At 40.6% G+C, this 18,919-nt stretch overlaps 1 protein-coding gene across 4 annotated transcripts in view; it reads right to left on the bottom strand.

Annotated features, from left to right (window-relative positions):
• Positions 1-16,284, bottom strand: part of gpm6bb (glycoprotein M6Bb) — a 28,263-nt gene extending 11,979 nt beyond the window's left edge. For 2 of the 4 annotated variants that reach the window (XM_054614835.1, XM_054614837.1), the window contains exon 1: positions 16,164-16,284. In XM_054614835.1, the coding sequence (XP_054470810.1) occupies positions 16,164-16,167 (4 nt within the window). In that variant the 5' untranslated portion in view covers positions 16,168-16,284. Of the gene's footprint in view, positions 1-1,807; positions 1,872-16,163 lie in introns of those variants that run through there. The other 2 variants (XM_054614838.1, XM_054614836.1) reach the window with 2 other exon arrangements.
• Between the last annotated feature and the right edge of the window lie 2,635 nt (positions 16,285-18,919).

Below are 18,919 nucleotides of genomic sequence, written 5' to 3'. Positions count from 1 at the left end.
GCTAACAGATGTGTCGGTTTACAGCTAATGTTAAGTATTGTTGTTTGTTGCTTCACTGGGGCGACCTGCCAAAACACCATTTATGAGAAACAGTCTCATTTTCCACACTCTCCACTTTGAGAGGAGATTTTAAAATGCCATAATGGCTATAATGGCCATTCTCAAGGGACGGGGGAGATGTGAGCCTGCCAATACGTCAAAAAGTGGTCTCAGCGTTCTAACGAGGGAAACTTACACTCTGTCAGCTAATAGCTTTTGACTGCAGCTCACCCATGGCTGTGTGTGAATGGAGAGGAGGGAGATGTGTGGATGAACTCAGTGACAATTAAAGGCAATGATGGCCGTAATGGCTCATAAATTGAATGTTTGGGTACATAATAGGAGTTAATTTGTGAACATGAACTGTGTGAAATGCAAGTAAATGATGGGTGTCAAGTCAGGTCAACTCTTTTTATAAGCCAATATCCCAAACAGTGTCTCAATGGGCTTTACAGGCCCACAGGTTCCTGACCCAGCCTAAGGTTTCAGGAGCAGCTCTTTTTAAAAGGAGATAGCTCAGAGCCCGAACCATGTGATCACAATGTTTGTTGTATGTCATTCCCAATCTCTCATCCATCATTTTGGGACTCTCTACTGCCCTCTAAAAATGTTGAAAAAAATAAAAGAGAGTGGGGGAATACAGAATATTTGCAATTTACATTTTTTGTTGGGCAAAAAATACACTGACAACTATTTTTGAAATTGGTTAATCTTTTAAGTAAGTTGTCAAGCAAAACTTCTAAACATTAGCTGGTTCCATTGTCTCAAATGTGAGGATTTGCTGTTTATCTCAGTTTTATTTCACAGTAAATGGAGTACTTAGGGGTTTTTAAGTGTTGGTGGGACTTGGACTATGGGGAGCTGCCACGGACATTTGCTCTATTATCTGACAGATGGACATAATGACAGTTATCTTTAGTTACTGCCCAAGTGACTAATATAGACTTTGTCAACAATATCAAAAGGTGCAATAACTAGTTCTATAATCAATTTTGGAACAAAATACTTCTGATATACAAATTTAGAGATGATTAAATATCCCTACAAGAAAAGCGATGTTTCAAAGTTACAGTTCTTAATTAGTAGTATTAAATAATCACAACCTTTATTTGAAAAGAGCTTGTCTGAATGTACAATATTTTACCTGAAATAGTTGTGATGTTCAGAAGAAAGAGCAATAGAAAAAGCAATGATTCCAACAAGAGGGTGAGCAATTTAATGATTTTCTCTCTCCTCAGTGTACACACTCCTCACGGTTGTCTATTTGTGAGACTGGTAATGTCTGATTCATTTATCTTTGTCCTTGCCAACACCCTCATCCACCTCATTAATCATCCACCCCCCCTGAAAGAACAAGTCAAACGCACCCTGAGGTTTGATGGATCTGCTGTTGATTCTGCAACAGGCTCACTGACACTAGCATGATGATGAACAGTGGCATCCCAGCATCCCTTCTGCTGCAGGAGTGATGTCTACTGAAAACACCCCACATACTTGAATGAACTAGATCATAAAACAAGCACAAGCAAACTACTGCAGCAAAGAAAAACACACTAGAAGCATGACAGAGGCAATGTGTTGCACAATCAAAAGCTGGAATATCATTAATTATTGCGATTATGAAACAAGGATGAAAAAAGTCCCCGCTGAGCCAAATCTAACCAACTATTGTGTTGAGTGGATCCCAGCAGGCTGGAGTAGGTTAAAGCTCCAGTAAACACAGTAGTGAAAAGAACTGAACTGGCTCTTTGTGAGCGCTCATCGGTACCTCTTTTGTCCAGCCTCTGGTCTTGGTTTTCTTCTGATGGAGTTTCCATGGTTGTTTTTCTCCCATTCAACAAAAATGCTTCCTTTCAGCAAATTCTCTCTTCCTTACTCTCTCCTCTCTCGATCCCTCCTCTCACGTTTTCTGCTCTCTCTCTCTCTCTCTCTCTCCCCCTCGCTCTCTCGCTCTTTTCGTCTCGTCCTGCCTCACAAAGGCACCGCTCAACTGTACATCCCAGTTCCTTTCCAAAAAACAGAGGTATTGTCAGAAGAGATTTGATTGAGCCCCGTTCATATGTCTTGTAAATCCTGGTTTCACAGGCAAAATGTGCATCTGTTCTGTTTGTTAGGACTGTTGTGCGATTCAGTTTAAGTCAAATTAATTTGTCGTCCTTATGACCAAGTAATCCTCGTCCAGGCCCTTGAAACACTCCCTCCTCTCACCCCTGCCTGTCTGAGAAACTGGAGTACAACCCTGAAAAGCAATCCGATGAGAACAGGCTCGGGCGCAGATGGGTGAGTACGCACCCCTTCTTTAGTTGACTGAGTGGGTGAAAACCCTACTCTGTTGTACAGGCTGGGACAGAAAGCATATAGGCACACAATCACCCCTCTCTATTTCACATCTGACCACAGTTCAAGAAAGGGGGAGTGTGTGAGTGCGGGCGTGCTGTGGTGGTGTAGTGTGGCTTGGGGGGTTAGCCCTTCATCTTCTGATTGGCACCATATGCCCTCTGCTCCTGCAGCATACATTAGCAACCTCTGACCGCTGTCTTCCTTCCATCTGGTTGCTTCTAACTTGCATAAAAAAAGGACACAGGAAAGACGCAAATCTACATTTCCTAAACAAGGTTACAGACCGTACTCTGGGCTGATACAAACAGGGGAAAAACAGCATCTGAAAATGGAAAATCCAGAGAATCATAACAGCAAAAACATGAAGAATGGTGATGAAAGGAGGGAGAAAATAGAGAATGCTTGGAAGATGATCCAATGAGAAACAACTCGTTAATAATAAGCGAGAGTTGACTGGCGAAACAGACAGCGAGGGAGACAGTGAAGAAGATCTTGGCCGTGTTTGTTTGGCAACAGCAGGACGAGGAGCCCCAGGGGCATGCTAATGAGAGAAAGGCCTTTCAGCGGTGGGAGGTTGGGGGGGAGCTGGAGTGGGGTCTTCTCACGGATACCAGACCTCAGAGAGGAGAGGGATCAGTAGGGGAGGGAGGCCTCAGGGGTCAGGGAAGTGAACTTAGCGGGGATCCCACAACAACAAATGCCGCACTAATCTTCTAGCTTTCTAATCATCAGCCCTGTTAAACGACGGGAGAACTGAGATCCTTGTGATGTGGGGAAGGAAGCCTCCAGCCCATCAGTAGAAGTGATGGTGGTTAAATTCTACAGCTGATCAGAGGTTGCTGTGCTTAGGATTTCCCCATTAATTGTACCGAGGAGCTCAAGTGACGCTTAAAAAAAAGCAGTTGATACACACACTGTTTATATGTGAATGGACAACAAAATGATTGAGTTTATTGCACACATGTGATCAGGCCTGATCAAATTGTCTTGCAGACTGTAATGTATTTGATTAAATATACATGTGCTTTTGATCTGAAATAAAAACAAATGTACCCTGCGATTAAAATAATTATTTTTGGCTTGGATCTTAAGAAGTTAAAAAGTTAACAAATTGTTCTTCAACGGAAGAAAAGTCATGCATTGACTTGGTTGAAAAAGTGTGGTCAAACCAGTGAAATGGTTTGGTTTTACATTACTAGTCAGCTAGAAGCCAAGCAACTGATGAACGAGACAGTGATTGTGAACCATGAATTAACTGAGCTAATACAATTAACCTAATTGTAGGAATCTAGTGTAAAATATTACATCTACTTTGTGTTCAATAGAAATAATATAAAGTTCTGGCTAACAAATATGCCATTCACTCTCCTTTGAGCTCTGTTTTGGGTCTCCATCAACTCTTGAGTTAAATATCTTGCTCATTAGCAGTTTGATGTTCAACTGCCTGGGCAGGTAGCACAGTGTGTATTTTTTTCATTTATTTGCTGGAAACAGCTGCCTGTTGCTGGAAACAGAGTTAAGTTTGAGCCTTAAATCCCAAAAATGAGCTAAAAAAGAAGCTTAAATGTCACAAATAAATGAAGCAAGAAAGGTATTGTTAGACACATAAAGAGCAACAGACAGATTGGAACTTTACCAAAAATACTGTGACAGACGGAGTGGCTGTGAGAAAAACCATGTGAACATAGGAGGCCAAGCCTGAGAGCTGCATGCTCCGCTTCAGTGTCGAGACAGCGGCACTCCCCTACTTGAGGACACAATCTGAATGGTGATGAAGCTCATACAAATGGAGGAGGCTTCATTGTGGGTCAACCTTTCACGCTGTGAGACTGGGGGCCCTGAATGCTCCTCAGTGTTCAGTCACCCGTGAAGACCTGCACCCTGCTTGGCTCACAGCGAGGACCGAGTTCTCAGGGATGCAGGCAAGGGCCCAGGTCCGAGTACCCCCATTACCAACACTGACAACGGCCTGAGAAAGCAGGCTCACCACACCAGAGCAGAGCAAAGGAGGACAGATCAAACCATATGAGGAATGACTGATTGTGAAGGCCAAGGTCTGATTAAAAGCAGATGAAAGCCAAAACAAGAGAGCAAACTGGTCATCAAAATTCCCCTGAAATTTTTGCTGCTCTCATGGAAAAATCTGAAACATTTCATTTCTTGGAGCGATTGGCGGTCAATTACCAAATTGCAGACAGAGATTCTTGTAAACCCTGCTTTGGGCGTTTTGGTTGCAGTCAGGGAATATCGTTTCCCATGTACTGTGGTGGTATTACTGCCCTAGATTTGAATGCAGGTCATTTTCATAGGTCAATCTGCTCTGTGTTTCTGCAAACATGATTGGCGTGCTGAATCTAAGTCATTGATTGGTTTACAAATGCAACACACTACCAGCCCATTTTAAAGATCCACTCACTTGTTTTGCTGACCCTTTTTCCTCTGCGAGTCTACCGAATAATAAAAAGGCACACATTCTCTACAACTTTTGCTCAACAATTCAGCTATGAAATATGATTAGTAATAACAGTCAATACATAAAAATGCATGCCTCAAACTCACACTATAAGAACAGCCAATTCTTTCATGTAAATCCAACCAACTTGAGACTATGAATTGTATTAATATTTTCTAAGAAATGTCTCTCACCCTGCAATGGAAATAAATAACTATGCGAACTGTCCTCATCCATTATAGCAAAATATGTGGATTGTGAGACGGAAAATCAAAATGGTCTGACTTATAATGATCCTTTTGCTTCCCTTTGGCCGTGGAAAGAAGCTATAAACTAAGGAATATTATCATCATGTGTATTGCAGGAAAAATAAATTCAATACACGCAGTGTTTGAGTAGAGTGAAGGTTAAAGGGTATTTGAATCATTATGGTATAACACTAATGTAGCCTTGAGATGCTGGCTTCTAGCAGAGATGAGGAGAAGGCTAAACGTTAAGCTTACTGTGCAACTTCACACTTTTTTTTGCTTTAAACCTTGTAGTCTTCAGCACCAACAAATGCTGACTCAGGTGACATCGCTGGAGGCAACTTATCAGACTACTCAGACCACACACACACACACACACAAACACACACACACACACACACACACACACACACACACACACACAAACACACAAACACACAAACACACAAACACACGACTTCTTACAATGTTTTCCACATATAAAAGTAAGCTCCCAACCCCTGAAAACATGTGAGGGTGTCTGCCGAAAAACAGTAATCCAGCTCTGCTATTCAATTTCAGCCGTTTACTTTATGTCTTGGCGTTTCTTCCACTGCACAATTTCCAGATTTATTTTTTCTCTCCAGTGTAATTACAAGCATTTGACCAAACAATGCCCATGGTATCTGACTCAGCACTTCTCTAATTGCATGTTTGTGATACTATACCGTGTTAGGTCTAGAAATGGAGCAAAACACTCACTCGAGGATGCCTGGCAGCCATGTTTCTTCTGAAAATGACTTCACAACCCTGACTCTGGCACCTCCACAGCCACTGTGGTTTTGGCCTAAGTGTGTTGCAGAATGAGTAAGAGACACAGATGCTTCCTATTAGCCAGGCTTCCTAGCTTACAGTACCCTGGAAACTGGCACTATGGCTTGGCCAGACAGAAAACCAATGCAATGTCAAAACCTTTAGACTAAGAATTTCATAATTTTAGTCTGGAGTCAAAAGAGCAAATCAATGCCAGGAAACAGAAATCTGGAAGAGAGTGAGTGAGATAAGGCGTTTATAGAAGTTGTACCCCGCAATCTCACATACAGGCCATGAACTTGCAAATTTTAGACAAAAGTAAATCTCTGCATAATTGTTTGTTTTTCTTTCAACCTGCAGTAAATATTTTAATGATGCCTCTGGTCTGGAAGAGGCTTTTTGCTGTCTTTGTGGTCTCCCACACTTACATTATGCTGCCATCGAACCAGCCAAAAAGTACTGGAAGCAAACACCTCTCCATTATCCAGTTAGAATAATGCTAGATAATAACCTCTTGTCTTTTCAATCTATATTGTGATAATACTTTGCCAAGATATGAAGGGAAATTAAATTACCCAGCAACTCCAGAATAGTTGACTCCAAATAATAGGGGGTTTAAAATACAGTTGTATTTCCCAACATGGGCCAACACATTTCTTTCAATAGTTTCTCCAGAATAGACAAGCTTCAGGAGAGAATATTTATGAGAAAAAAAGAAAATTGTCCGGAGGCTTAGTGGCCAATCCATTAACCGAATGTGTCATTTCTTCAATAATGCTTACCCCAAAGTCTATATCTAGCAGATATATGGTCTTCTTTTGGTCTCCACAAACTCTTGAGGGATATATGTGGCTGTGCAGGTGCTACACGTTCCACTATGGTCATCATCTAATAGGAAAAGTTGTGCGTCGGTCATTTGGTGCTGGACAGGTAGCGATGAGCAATTCAGTGAAAACAGCTGCAAACCACGAAAACCAAAGCAATGAGTTGAGGCATGCTATAAATCAGAACTGCAAAGTCAGGTGTTAATGTTCTGTGGATTTGTCACTATGAGCGACACCTTCCACATACAAATATTCATGTGATCAAATTGTTAATATAAGAATATTGATTATAGCCACTTTAGAGCTCATTCATGTACATCTAATTATGGCCCCTTAAAGTGCAGATGTCCTTCTAATCTGATCCAAAGCCCTTTTAAATGTCTGACAGTCTACTGCAGAGAGTACAAATAAATCCCACAGGGACTTCCCTTAGTGGTGTTAATCCTTTAAGTACAATATATATAACTGCAAGTATTTTTATATTTAGCTAAAGACACAGAGCACTGAGTTGTCTTTCATAATACATGTGTGACTGGACAACAGTCACTTTGAATCTTAAGATAGTTAGCAGGTTATTTGTTTAGTCTTGTACTACATACTGTTATTGAGTTAAGAATATTATTTTGGAAATTTAACAACACACGCATGCTGATATTAAGTGAGAGTAACGTCAAACCTGAATAATCAGCTCCAGTAAAAAAAAAAGACATTTGACTTGGTGTGCAAAAAAATAGCACATCAAATTTAGCACTAAATTTCTAAGGATGTTTGTAAAGAAAATCCAGCATGTTGTGCCAATAGTCCTAGAAATTGTGTGAAAGCTAAATATTTCTACATTCTTACAGTGATGAGGATCTCCACAACTCAAACGTTCTCACACTCCAATTTCTTAGACGGAAAACAACACAGGACTGGAGACCGTCTTTCATTTTCCTACTTGTTGCACAGGGCAAAAGCATGTGAGCATACACACACAATAGAGACATAATAAAGCAAAGAGACGTGGGGACTTTAGACGAGACTTTCCAGCTAATCTTGGGGTTGATTCCCATGAACAGCCCCCACCCTCTCTGTCTATCCCAGCTGCTGGGATTTCTTTCTCTGCGTCGCTCCCGCCAAACCCATTGTCCTCCGCCTCATGCTGCCAACCTCTCACCCCTGACCCAAGACTTTACCCTTTTCAAACCCTCCTCTTCTCTGTTACCCCATCCCTCATTAGAAGGAGAAGAAACCTCCTCCTTTCAGCCCCAGCAAGTTAGACAGACTAGCCACTTGGACTCCACCGTGTCAGGATTCATCGCCGGCGCTATGACAACAGAGCAGATGACACGGAGATCACTTTAATGCCATTGTTCCAAAAGGCTCTTCTCTCTTTTTTCTCTAAGCCCTGCGTCCCGCGGCTGGATCCTGGAAGGACCTGAACCTGACACCACCCCTGCAGGGATCTGTTTGTCCTCAGATTCATGATGGAAGTAGTTTAGACGTGGACTAAGTGCTAAACAATAACTGGCAAATACAGCTCATCACAAGAGAGATGGGAGCTAATCTCTCTAGCGGTTGGTGTGTCCTCCCCTCTGGCTGAAATTTGCGAGAGTGGGTCAATCCATTACTTTATTGCTTTCAGTACTGACAGGCAATTGTCCAACAGCACAGGCTGTAATATCCTTTTGTCCATCATACGTGACATTTTAAAGCATCTACTGTGCAATGTAAAACCCATTTATGGCACCATCTGATGTGATACAGTCACTACATCATTATTAGTGTCTAAACATTTACACTCTCACTCTCAGTCGGTGCATAATTGATGGAACCACTGGTCTGATAATACATTAAAAGAGAGTCATGTTTCTTAAATAATTTTGCTGGTATACAAATATAAGTGCTTCTATCTGTGTTTACAGAACACTTTGGCATTAGAAACTGATAAAAAAAAAAAACATTTGCATAACTGTAATAACTGTCAATGAAGAAATAAAACACTGTTTACTTTGTTTGTTTCTTTTTGAAGATATGTTGCTTTAAGTGTGAAAAGAAACCAGACAAGTCAGTGCCTCAGATTCAAATTATTTTGAAATCAAATAATATAGGAAATTATGTTCTTATATATCTTGGAATTGTATAATCTAAACTGCCTACTAACAACAAACACAAGGCCATCCAAAGCAACTCTTGATCCAGACGGTACTGTACACCACACATGTAATGGAATGATTGCAAACAAAAGACACTATGCATACATCTACAAGCTTGAATACACTGTTCTCTCTCTCTCTCTCTCACACGCAAACACACTCACACACACACACACACACACACACACACACACACACACACACACACACACACACACACACACACACACACACACACACACACACACACACACACACACACACACACACACACACACACACACAAACACACAAACACCATGTGTTCCGTTGCAGAAAGCTTGCTCTGTACATTCCAGAACCTTCGTTCCCTCACAACATTACTTTCCCATTTTCAGCTGTGGAGCTTATTGTTACATTATGGTTTTTCCATATAGTGGAGGTCAAAAGCTAAGATGACTTATGAGACCTCTCAGTGGTGAAGTTATAACATTCATACTGCTAACTGATCTCTCCTCTGGTCTGCGTGTGGTTTACAGGGTCAAACTGTTTTTCAGACTGAAACATCTGGGATTTCCTCTCCCCTAAAGCTGCTGTTAGCTGGTAAGTTTCTCCTTACCTGTAAAGTGAACATACAGTGAGTAGGGCTGCTCAATTAATTGAAATACAATATGGCAATATTTGTTAAAGGCAAAATGTGTGTCAAAATACCAATTAAAATCACATATTGTAGTGCTGCAGAGATGTCCTGGCCTACACATCATATTTCACAGAGTGAGAAATCCACTTTGTTTGGTACAGATCCCACCAAAATCCCACCTGATAATTTTTGTATAATTTTCAAGGAAAATGAGAAAAACATTGCGAAAATGATCAATCCCTCTGATATCGTAAATAACATAGCAGTTGCAATATTAATCAAAATAATCGCAATTACATAGTTTTATAAAGTAATTTAGCCCTAAAAGTAAGTGATTAAAAAAGCATGTGTGTATAAATGGTAAAAGCATAACACATTACTAAATGACTCAGTTAAATACATTAAATCTTTTCTACAAACTAACCATTCAACAATTCAGTCAAATTGAAATCCATCTTCTCAAACCCCCAAACAGTTTGTCTGTGAAGTAAAACTGTCTCCCCAAACTCTCTCCCTCAGCTATTGGGTTTCCCTGCAGCTGTTGCTTTCTAAAAGCTCAGCGATTGCAGATTTCCTTCTGCTTGGCAGAAGTTCCTCCTCCTGCATAACAAGACAATCTCTGGAGGATAATAAGCAGACAATGAAAACTCTAACTAAGAAACTATTTCCTTGGGCAGGAAAATTATTCCTGGCTTGCGACAGAGAGAGAGAGAGAGAGAGAGAGAGAGAGAGAGTGTGTCTAGTGGCCTTTAACTCTAGTTTCACTGTGTCACATGAAGAACCACATCACGACAACATGAGCAGAGAGGAGTCATGTGCATTTCCTACCGGAACTTAGAAAAGCAACAAGCTGCGGAAAAATAAGTCCTCACAAAGTTCGTTTCTTACAGTATCATGGAAAAAACATCTTGAAATATCCTAGTAGGATTTCACAAATAATCCAGAATATAGGGGCAAAGAAAAAGGCATAAGGGGTTACATGGGTATTCATTTAAATTCCTGCTTAATAAAGCATAGCATTTGGTTGCATCCAAATGGTCTCAGGCTGTCTGGCAGGGCTCTTCATATGGTGAACATTTCTCACTGGTGTGCTGGGGTACCCCAGATGCTTTTGTCTTACGGTTGTTTAGCAGCTGCGTAAAAGCGCTGAGGACAAAGACCTATCTGTAGAGAGTTGAATACACTCAGTGGGCACACAGCCAACAGCTCAATCCTACAGGCTCCCACAGTTGAAAAGCAGTCTAATGCATTCTGCTCTCACTCCTCACAGATGATCTTGCAGGGAAATTAGCTGGAGGCCCTTTTATTTCTTCTCATTTCACCTAACCGCTTTCACATCTGAACTGTGGTCACATCGAGGTCCCAAATTATCATCTACATAGGAGCTCTGGAAACTTTGAGACAATAACGGCATTTATGCACTTTCTCCCAAAAATAGGAAGAATTAATACATTGTGTTGAAAGAACCAACCATCTTAACTGACAGGCACACCTCCTCACCCCCCTCTCTGATTATAGACTGTGGAAAAATATCAACATAGCGTCTTTGACAAATCCAACAGTGTTTTGAAAGGAGATTCTGAAGCCTGGATTTGGGTTCACTACTTGAAAGCAAAGATTTAAAATTTGAACAATAGGAAAACCTTGGGGAATCTGGAGCAAGCACCACTAACATTTGAAGGACATTTAGAGTGGTTATTTTAATGGCTTCAAAGCCGAACTTCACAAACCAATGGGTGACGTCACAGTGACTACATCCACTTCTTATATACAGTCTATGGGAGAGGTAATGGTTTCGGATGCTGTTTGCAGATAGGTCAAACAAACATGGGACTTTCACCCAGGAGATCCCTATTCATGTTACATGTGAAACTGAAAGTCACGTTGACGTATTTTGTCACACCAGTATACGTAACTTGAGTAGTAAGTCTCAACTCAATTTAGATAGCACCTATCATGGACCCCAAAATGGCTCACAGAGCAAGATTAAAAACAGCACAAACAAATTAAAAGACAACAACAATATTTCACGAGTTGGGAGCGAGAATATGTTGACAGAGTAGGTACATTAGTTAGCGTAGCCCTCTCTGCCGCAGGGATCAATCACACTGTTCAATCACTCTTAACATTGACGCATTATGATCTATTTACTTGTTTACCAAAGACTGGAACAGGAAAATAGGTCATTCTGTTAAAACATTATTGACTATTTAATCAATGTCCCCTGCTCATGGGATTTGGAGAGAGTGAATCAAGGCATAGGAAGTGGTTTTGGTGCTGTAGCAATTGTGTTCATACAGAGGTGCTGCAATGTGGTTTACAGTAGATGGGAGAACCCCTGCAATGGAGCTGAATGCCTGTTGAATGGGTGAGTGAATGTTCATCAGCTGCTGGGGCTCTTTGCTTTCCCCAATCTATTATTTCCCTCAGACCTTCTGGAACAATCATCTGACTGTGAACAAAACACTGATAGATTGCAGCTCCACTAGAAAATATCACCACGGCACTATATGTGCATGTACTGATGCCAACATACTGTAAAAATGAAGAAAAAAACAAATTAGATTCCCTTATTATGCATGTATTTGACACTTTAACCTTGAAAAATGTGGGTGTTCTTTCTGAAGTCTTGCAGATAAAATAAAGGCCAGATTGTATCTTTGGCATATTTTATATTGTGCATATCTGAAAGCCTGTGGTCTTTTGCATATAGGGACTATTTTCAGATATGTAAATGCCACCCTGTTTCTACCATGTGGCAGTTTGACTGTGACATCTCTCTAACAAGGACAAAGTTGGGTACACACACATACACAGTCACCCACGCAGCCACTTGCATCCATTCTGTTCAACAGTGAAAAGGCTTTTAGTAAAAGTGACAGCCAAGGCACATGCTTCAACAAGCATCCCCACTCAGGAACTTCTATTCCTATCATTTCATGTCACAATACTCAATGGCCATCTTTGTTGTCGGAGGAGTTATTAGGCTCAACAAATTATCATGAATGCCCTGGCAGACCTGCAGGGCTGGAAGGAAACAAAAAAAAAAAAAAGTATAAAGGCAGAGGAAAGCAGTGAAGATGAGAGAGGAAAGGAGACCCAGAGAGAGAGAGAGGAGGAAATAAAGTGGAGCAGGAAGGAAAGCAGTAGATGAATGAGGTCTTGATTGAACTAACTGGTTGCAAAAAGGCTGTATGGCCATCATCTGCTGTATAATTACCAAATACGCTAGGTCATACCCTATGCCAAATGGATAGGAGCCCAGAAATCATTTAACTATGACAGCAACTACCTCATTATGAGGGATATTCAGCGTACTTAATGATTGCAAACCAAAGACGAAAAGCAATTCAGGAGTTATTGATGGTGACATAAAAATGTGGGGATCAGTCGTAAGAAAGGTCAGCGCGTACTTTTTTTGGACTAAACTCATGGAGGGCATCTTTTGGAGTTACCAAGAGAAGGCTTTGAATCAAACAAACAAACACAAAGCAGCAAAGCTCATTTTTTCTCTCAGCACACTTTGACCATCTCTGCAGTGACTCACTCTTGCAGGCCTGTGGGTTTCTTTTCCTCTCTGAATCTCTTGGAAACAGAAGCGTGTGCATGACCTACGACATTCCCTCTGAGGACCATATTGCCATGAGTCAACTAAAAGCAGGGGGAATTTATCTGACTCTCTGTTATTGCTGCCGTCAGATGACAACTTGTTGATTCTGATAGCAGAAAAACACCTCCGCCGACGCAGCGTTAGCAGTCATGGGTCTTTCCTCTCCTCAGACTCAGGATGCAGGGTCACAGCACGTGTCTGTGACAGGGATCAGTGCTGATGTGTGAGCTAAATAATCGGACATTTTCCAGACATCCTAGTTCAGATGGAGGCGGAATACACGTTAAAGAGCATTAAACAGCCGACACCTTGGAGACACATGTAAAAAACAGTATAAATAATAATAATAATAATAATAATAATTAAGCCCCCCACAATGGGGAAATTACAATTATCTGCATTTGACCCATCCTGGAGGAGCAGTGGGCTGCTAAGAAGCGCCCGGGGAGCAACTTGGGGTTAGATGTCTTGCTCAAGGACACCTCGGCATGTTGACTCAAGAGGGGTTCGAACCACCAACCTTGTGGTTACGGGACTGTTCAACCCCGGTGTTTGTGGATCATTGAAGAACAGAATCATCAGAGAAAAAGTCTTCAATAAAGTCTTTATAAAAATAGACTACTAACATTTGACACCAGGTTTAGGCATCAACTTGTATACAAGCAACCCATGTGTCAAACAACTGCAGCAAGATGTTTAATTTAAGACACATTCAAAAATGTCAGCTCTGATTTACTCTCTTTTTATTGAAATAGTCAAAAACAATGATGTAACACTTGGATCTGGTTTGCATCCAACCTTGATGACCTTTTTCCACAAGACCACCACGCTGAATACAAAACACTCCGACTAGAGGGTTCATGAGTTTCCATAAGGGAAAACAATCTTTCCTTCATCTTGTTTTTTTGCGATTGGAATCTGGCTAAAAGAAGAACAGACACACTGGTCATAGCCATGTTCATAATTTTCTGTATTTGATTAGTTGAGTCTTCTGTCATAAGACAGCTTTAAATGCCAAGCACATAATCAAATTATAACTGTTAAAGGCATAAATCGAAAAGATGGCAAATCTTCCACACTAAATGAGAGTTTCTAAACTGTTTTCCATAGTGAAAATAAAATATAATCTTTTCTTATGTTTGACTGCTATTTCTTATCTAGTGGGCTACAATCTGCAGCAAAGACAAACTATTAAGCTTTCTTTGCAGTGTCATGTCATTTTCTTGGTAAAATGAGTATGATCATCACATGCATTTTTTGTCTTCAGGCTTTCTTTTCAGATGTTTGACTGACAATTCTTTCCTGTGTGTTTAGTTATCAAGTAACTCTTGGTAACCAAACACTGTTGGGTGAGTAATTGTCACAGGACAAACACCAAGAACCAAACAAGATATTTGTGTAAAATGACTTGCTGTCTCCCTCTGAATGGAGCAAAGGGGACTGAGGCCAAGTTATACTCCCCCGTCCCCCACGCAGGCCAAAGCACTGTTAAATCATTGGCTGCAAGGACGGAGGAGAATTTATCTTAAAATCATGTGGAACCCTCTGTGAGGTGAAGGTCACTGTTAAATCAAATCAGACATAGGTTCTATAACCTCTGAATGACATCTTCACTTCACAGCTCCACAAAGAATCGCCTTCAAGACATCCTGTTTATTTTGGGCTGAAAAGGATTCATGCACACAGTTACTCCATTTTCTCTGTCTTTCTGTCTTGAAGGCTATTTCACATGAAACGGCAAATCACAGCACAGCAGAACAATATCAGTTTCTCAGACCCAACAAATAGCAAGTCTCCAAATGAACTCCCTCATGCCCACAACAACAGGCTACTTCTCCTAAAAAGGGTCATGGAGAATCTTTGAATAAAAAAAGTGTGAGCTTTACCAAAGTGGACAATACACAAAGGTTGATTGCCATGCAGAGTAATATCCTCCGCGAGACAGTGAAAGAGGGTCTGTCGGGGAATTAGTTCACAGGGCATCCGCTCTGAAACTTGCAATCCTGTGAACTTCTCTCTCTACATTAAGAGCCACTGAAGCCGCACAAAGGAACAGCTCCAAATTAGAAGCACAAAGACGCCTCTGTGAGAGCTTCAGAGCGAATTAATGAGCATTGATACACATTCGCACACATCGTTCTTCGCTGGCCTCAGCTGTGCCGTGGCAAACAAGACAAGCCATTAAATGCTGCCCAATAAAACAACAAAAAAAATCTCAAAATGGTAAATTTACAATTAATGGATCCATTCTGAGTCATTTTTACTTTAAAGTATCTACCCCAGAGCTAGATGAGTGTTTTTCATGTCAACTATCCCATCTGGTCCATAGTTTATCACTCTTCCAAAGACTTAAAGTTAGCGAGAAGTTAAACATCCATAGCATGAGCACCTCAGTCCTCCCATGCATCCCCATGCATCCCCCCCCAACATGTTGCGAGCACAGATGGCCAACACTTGAGACTCTCTTTAAAGATGAGAGCCCATCACATAGCAATTACAAGTTTTGGCATAACACAAAGCATATGGAGCATCTAACTAATACAATATGTTGCCAGCTAGTTTCCCAGTAATTTTTAGTCATTCCTTACCAGCAGAACCTGCTGTTGAGTTTGGGTTGGGAAATACTTTATCAAACACAGCAACATGATCAATCACTGCTGACCAATGATCATAAAGACAAGTCAAGTTTTCATCAAATATCTCATCTGATCTCAACAGTTCAGCACTGTGGCCCTATTGAAAGCATGGAGTAAGAGAGACAGTAGAGGCAGCAAATTGATCTGGATTTAACACCTCCGCAGAGTCGGACAGAGTTGACTGCAGGAATCCCTGATGGACTTAATCTCTCTAATCGCTTTCCTCAAGTTGCTTCAGCAGGCTGATTCTCGAGAAACCGGGTCAGGTAAACAGCCTTCCTCTGCAGCAGCAGCAGCAGAAAGCGATTGAACGTTATGGAAATATCGGCGTGCCCATAAAGTTTGGGCGATGGTAACAAAGTATGAACCATGCTGTCATCACGAAAGAAAAGCGGTGACATTGTTATCCGTCTCCCGCAACTGGAGCATTTATAGGTAAATAAATTAAAAGAATAAATAAAAACTTACCCATTGTTGTTAGTTTCCCAAAGTGTCCAAAGTGAAATGATCAGCTGAAAGTTTAGCCACAGCTACACTGATGTTGCGTCCCGGGATGCACACTGGCCGCCTGGCTGCTCAAACACTCAACGCCGCGCTTCCCTTTGGAGACAGCCTGGATGACGTCACCGCGGAGGGGGGATTACTGATGGGAGGACGTCCCCCCCCCCCCCCCATCATCCCCATCATCCCCTCATCCCCACCCCCTTCATCTCCTCAGCACTCATCAGGAAGTTTCTCTGGCCACCAACTCATCATCAGCCACTTCCATTCTTAAGCAGTCTTGTGAGTCCACAACGTCACACACGAGAGATAATGCCCGGATTATCATAAACATTATCTGGAAATTGATCAAATAAATTGATTTCGATCAAGATTATTATTGATATACTATGTATACTATTGTTCTTTACAAAAAAGCAAGCCAATGTTGAGGATTAAGTGTTATCAGGTCAGTTGTGTCAAATTGACAGCAGACGGATGAGGTGTTATCAAAGGTAAGAGACCACCAATTAAACTGCAAAGTCAGGGAATATTCTAACACTGGTTTGTGCCTCTCATGTGTTGACATAGTATTTGTTATACAGAAAAAAATGTATTACCAAGATTGTTAAACAACACCTGGCTTTTCTGAAGGAATATTTTATCATATATGATAAAAAAAATATGATATCTGAAGGTTAGAAAAATCTTTTGGTATTTTAAAATATTCCTTCAGAAAAGCAGTGTGTTGAATTAAAAAAAATATATTCTTATTTTTGATTGAGAATTAAAAAATGGCACAGTGTACCATCAACATTTACAAATAAAACATATATCAATATGCCATATAACAGGGCAAACTTTTTTTTATTGTGCAACAGAAGGAATGTATTTTTTTATAATTCTGTAAATATAATTGGGGAGAGGCTTTACGACTGTAGAAGGGGATAAATTGCAGTCTTTCACAAAGATGAGGCCTTTACAGAAACAATGCCAATCCCCATCTATCCAGTGTGCTAGTATCCGGTATCCAAGGAGTTCTGAGCACCCCTTAATCCAATCCAGTCTTTTCACTGGTAGCCAAGTGGCAACTCTCAATGGTTTGTTTCATGGTCAAACAGGGCATCTGCCCAACATAGTGCACACAAAAGCCCCCGAAAGGCAAATATTTAACTGGTCAACTTCAGCGTTACAAAGACAATATCACTATTTTTTCCCCAAGTACATCTTTTATTCTTAATCCACCATGCACATATATTCATTTTTTTTTTCAATTCAATGGTTTTGGTTTTTGATAAAGTGTCAACAAGTTTTATTTTTATTTTTTTTAATTTGTGTTTCTTCCATCTGGAAATCTGCTTCCATGAATGTAGATACAATACAGTTCTGTAATTCCCGCACATATACTCTCCAAACATTTTGTGACCTGACTCTCCGAGAGGTAAACATGACAACTACGACAAAGAAGTATTGGTAATTTATATCAAACATATTTTATCTGTATTTTTCACAGCTCTTTTGCCAGGACTGCTAATGTCTCCACCAACTGTAGGTCTGTGTAAACGAGCTGCATGTCAGTGTGTGGGAATGGAGGACCTGCATGGGAACATTCCAGCACTGTGCTGGCTGTTACAGCAGGCACGGCAGCTGGCAGACAGCAGGCATGCAACTGTTATTAGGTCGGACCATTGCAAAACAAAACACACCAGACAAAGCCTTTTCATCTGACATTACACAGTACATATGGCCATGTCACTTATAGAGGAATACACCCAGCACATGACGTTTTAATTCCTCAGGGGATGCTGTAAACTGAAGAAAACCATCAATACAACACTATCTGTGTAGGTGTGTAGATATATTTTTTGTTATTCTCCCAATAAAACTTTATGCCATCAAGTAATTGTTCTCAGAACCCATCAGCTGTCGCTCCAATGATGAATAAGCCTCTGGGGGCAAGGGCCTACAGATTCTACATGTGATTGCACAATCTTTTTGTAGAGATGTGTCAGTAATAATAAGTGAAATAAAAACACTGCAAATGTCCATTCAGCTTCGCAGGTCCAGCACTGATTCAGACCTTCGACAGAGCTGTTTGGAGCTGTCAGCCCATTTGATTTATTGAGTGTTTGATTGGTGTATACAAATACCTGAAATATCTCATATGGGCAAAGTATCTGATACAGTAATACTGAAGACTGTAGCACATCTTGAAGCAATTCAGTGTTCTCTTATTCATGTAATGTTTCTATTTAAAAATTGTACAGAAAACGATGTACAGAATACCGCCAAGTTATGTGACTGCTTTAACGCTGCAATTTCCCATTGGAATTGCGATTTCATCTATCTATCTATCTATCTATCTATCTATCTATCTATCTATCTATCTATCTATCTATCTATCTATCTATCTATCTATCTATCTATCTATCTATCTATCTATCTATCTATCTATCTATCTGTCTGTCTGTTTGTCTGACGATCTCAATGTGGCAGTGTTCTCTAAATTCATTATGCGTTTTTTACTAATGATCTCACGTTTAAATATCATGGCCAATGTATTATTTGAACAGTGATGTGACTTTTGTTATAATTAATTGAAAGAAAATTCATTATTTTTCCCCTTAAACTGCAGCACACCTGTAGAAAAAGAAGAACAAAGCTTGACTGACATGTTTTGTTGGTGAATTAATAAAAGCTAATGTTTGTTCAGACAGAAATCACTCATCTGTGTCCAGCTCAAT

Source organism: Anoplopoma fimbria, chromosome 16 (genome assembly GCF_027596085.1).
Source record: "Anoplopoma fimbria isolate UVic2021 breed Golden Eagle Sablefish chromosome 16, Afim_UVic_2022, whole genome shotgun sequence".
Taxonomy (NCBI): Eukaryota; Metazoa; Chordata; class Actinopteri; order Perciformes; family Anoplopomatidae; genus Anoplopoma; species Anoplopoma fimbria.
This window is presented reverse-complemented; position numbering and strand designations above follow the sequence as displayed.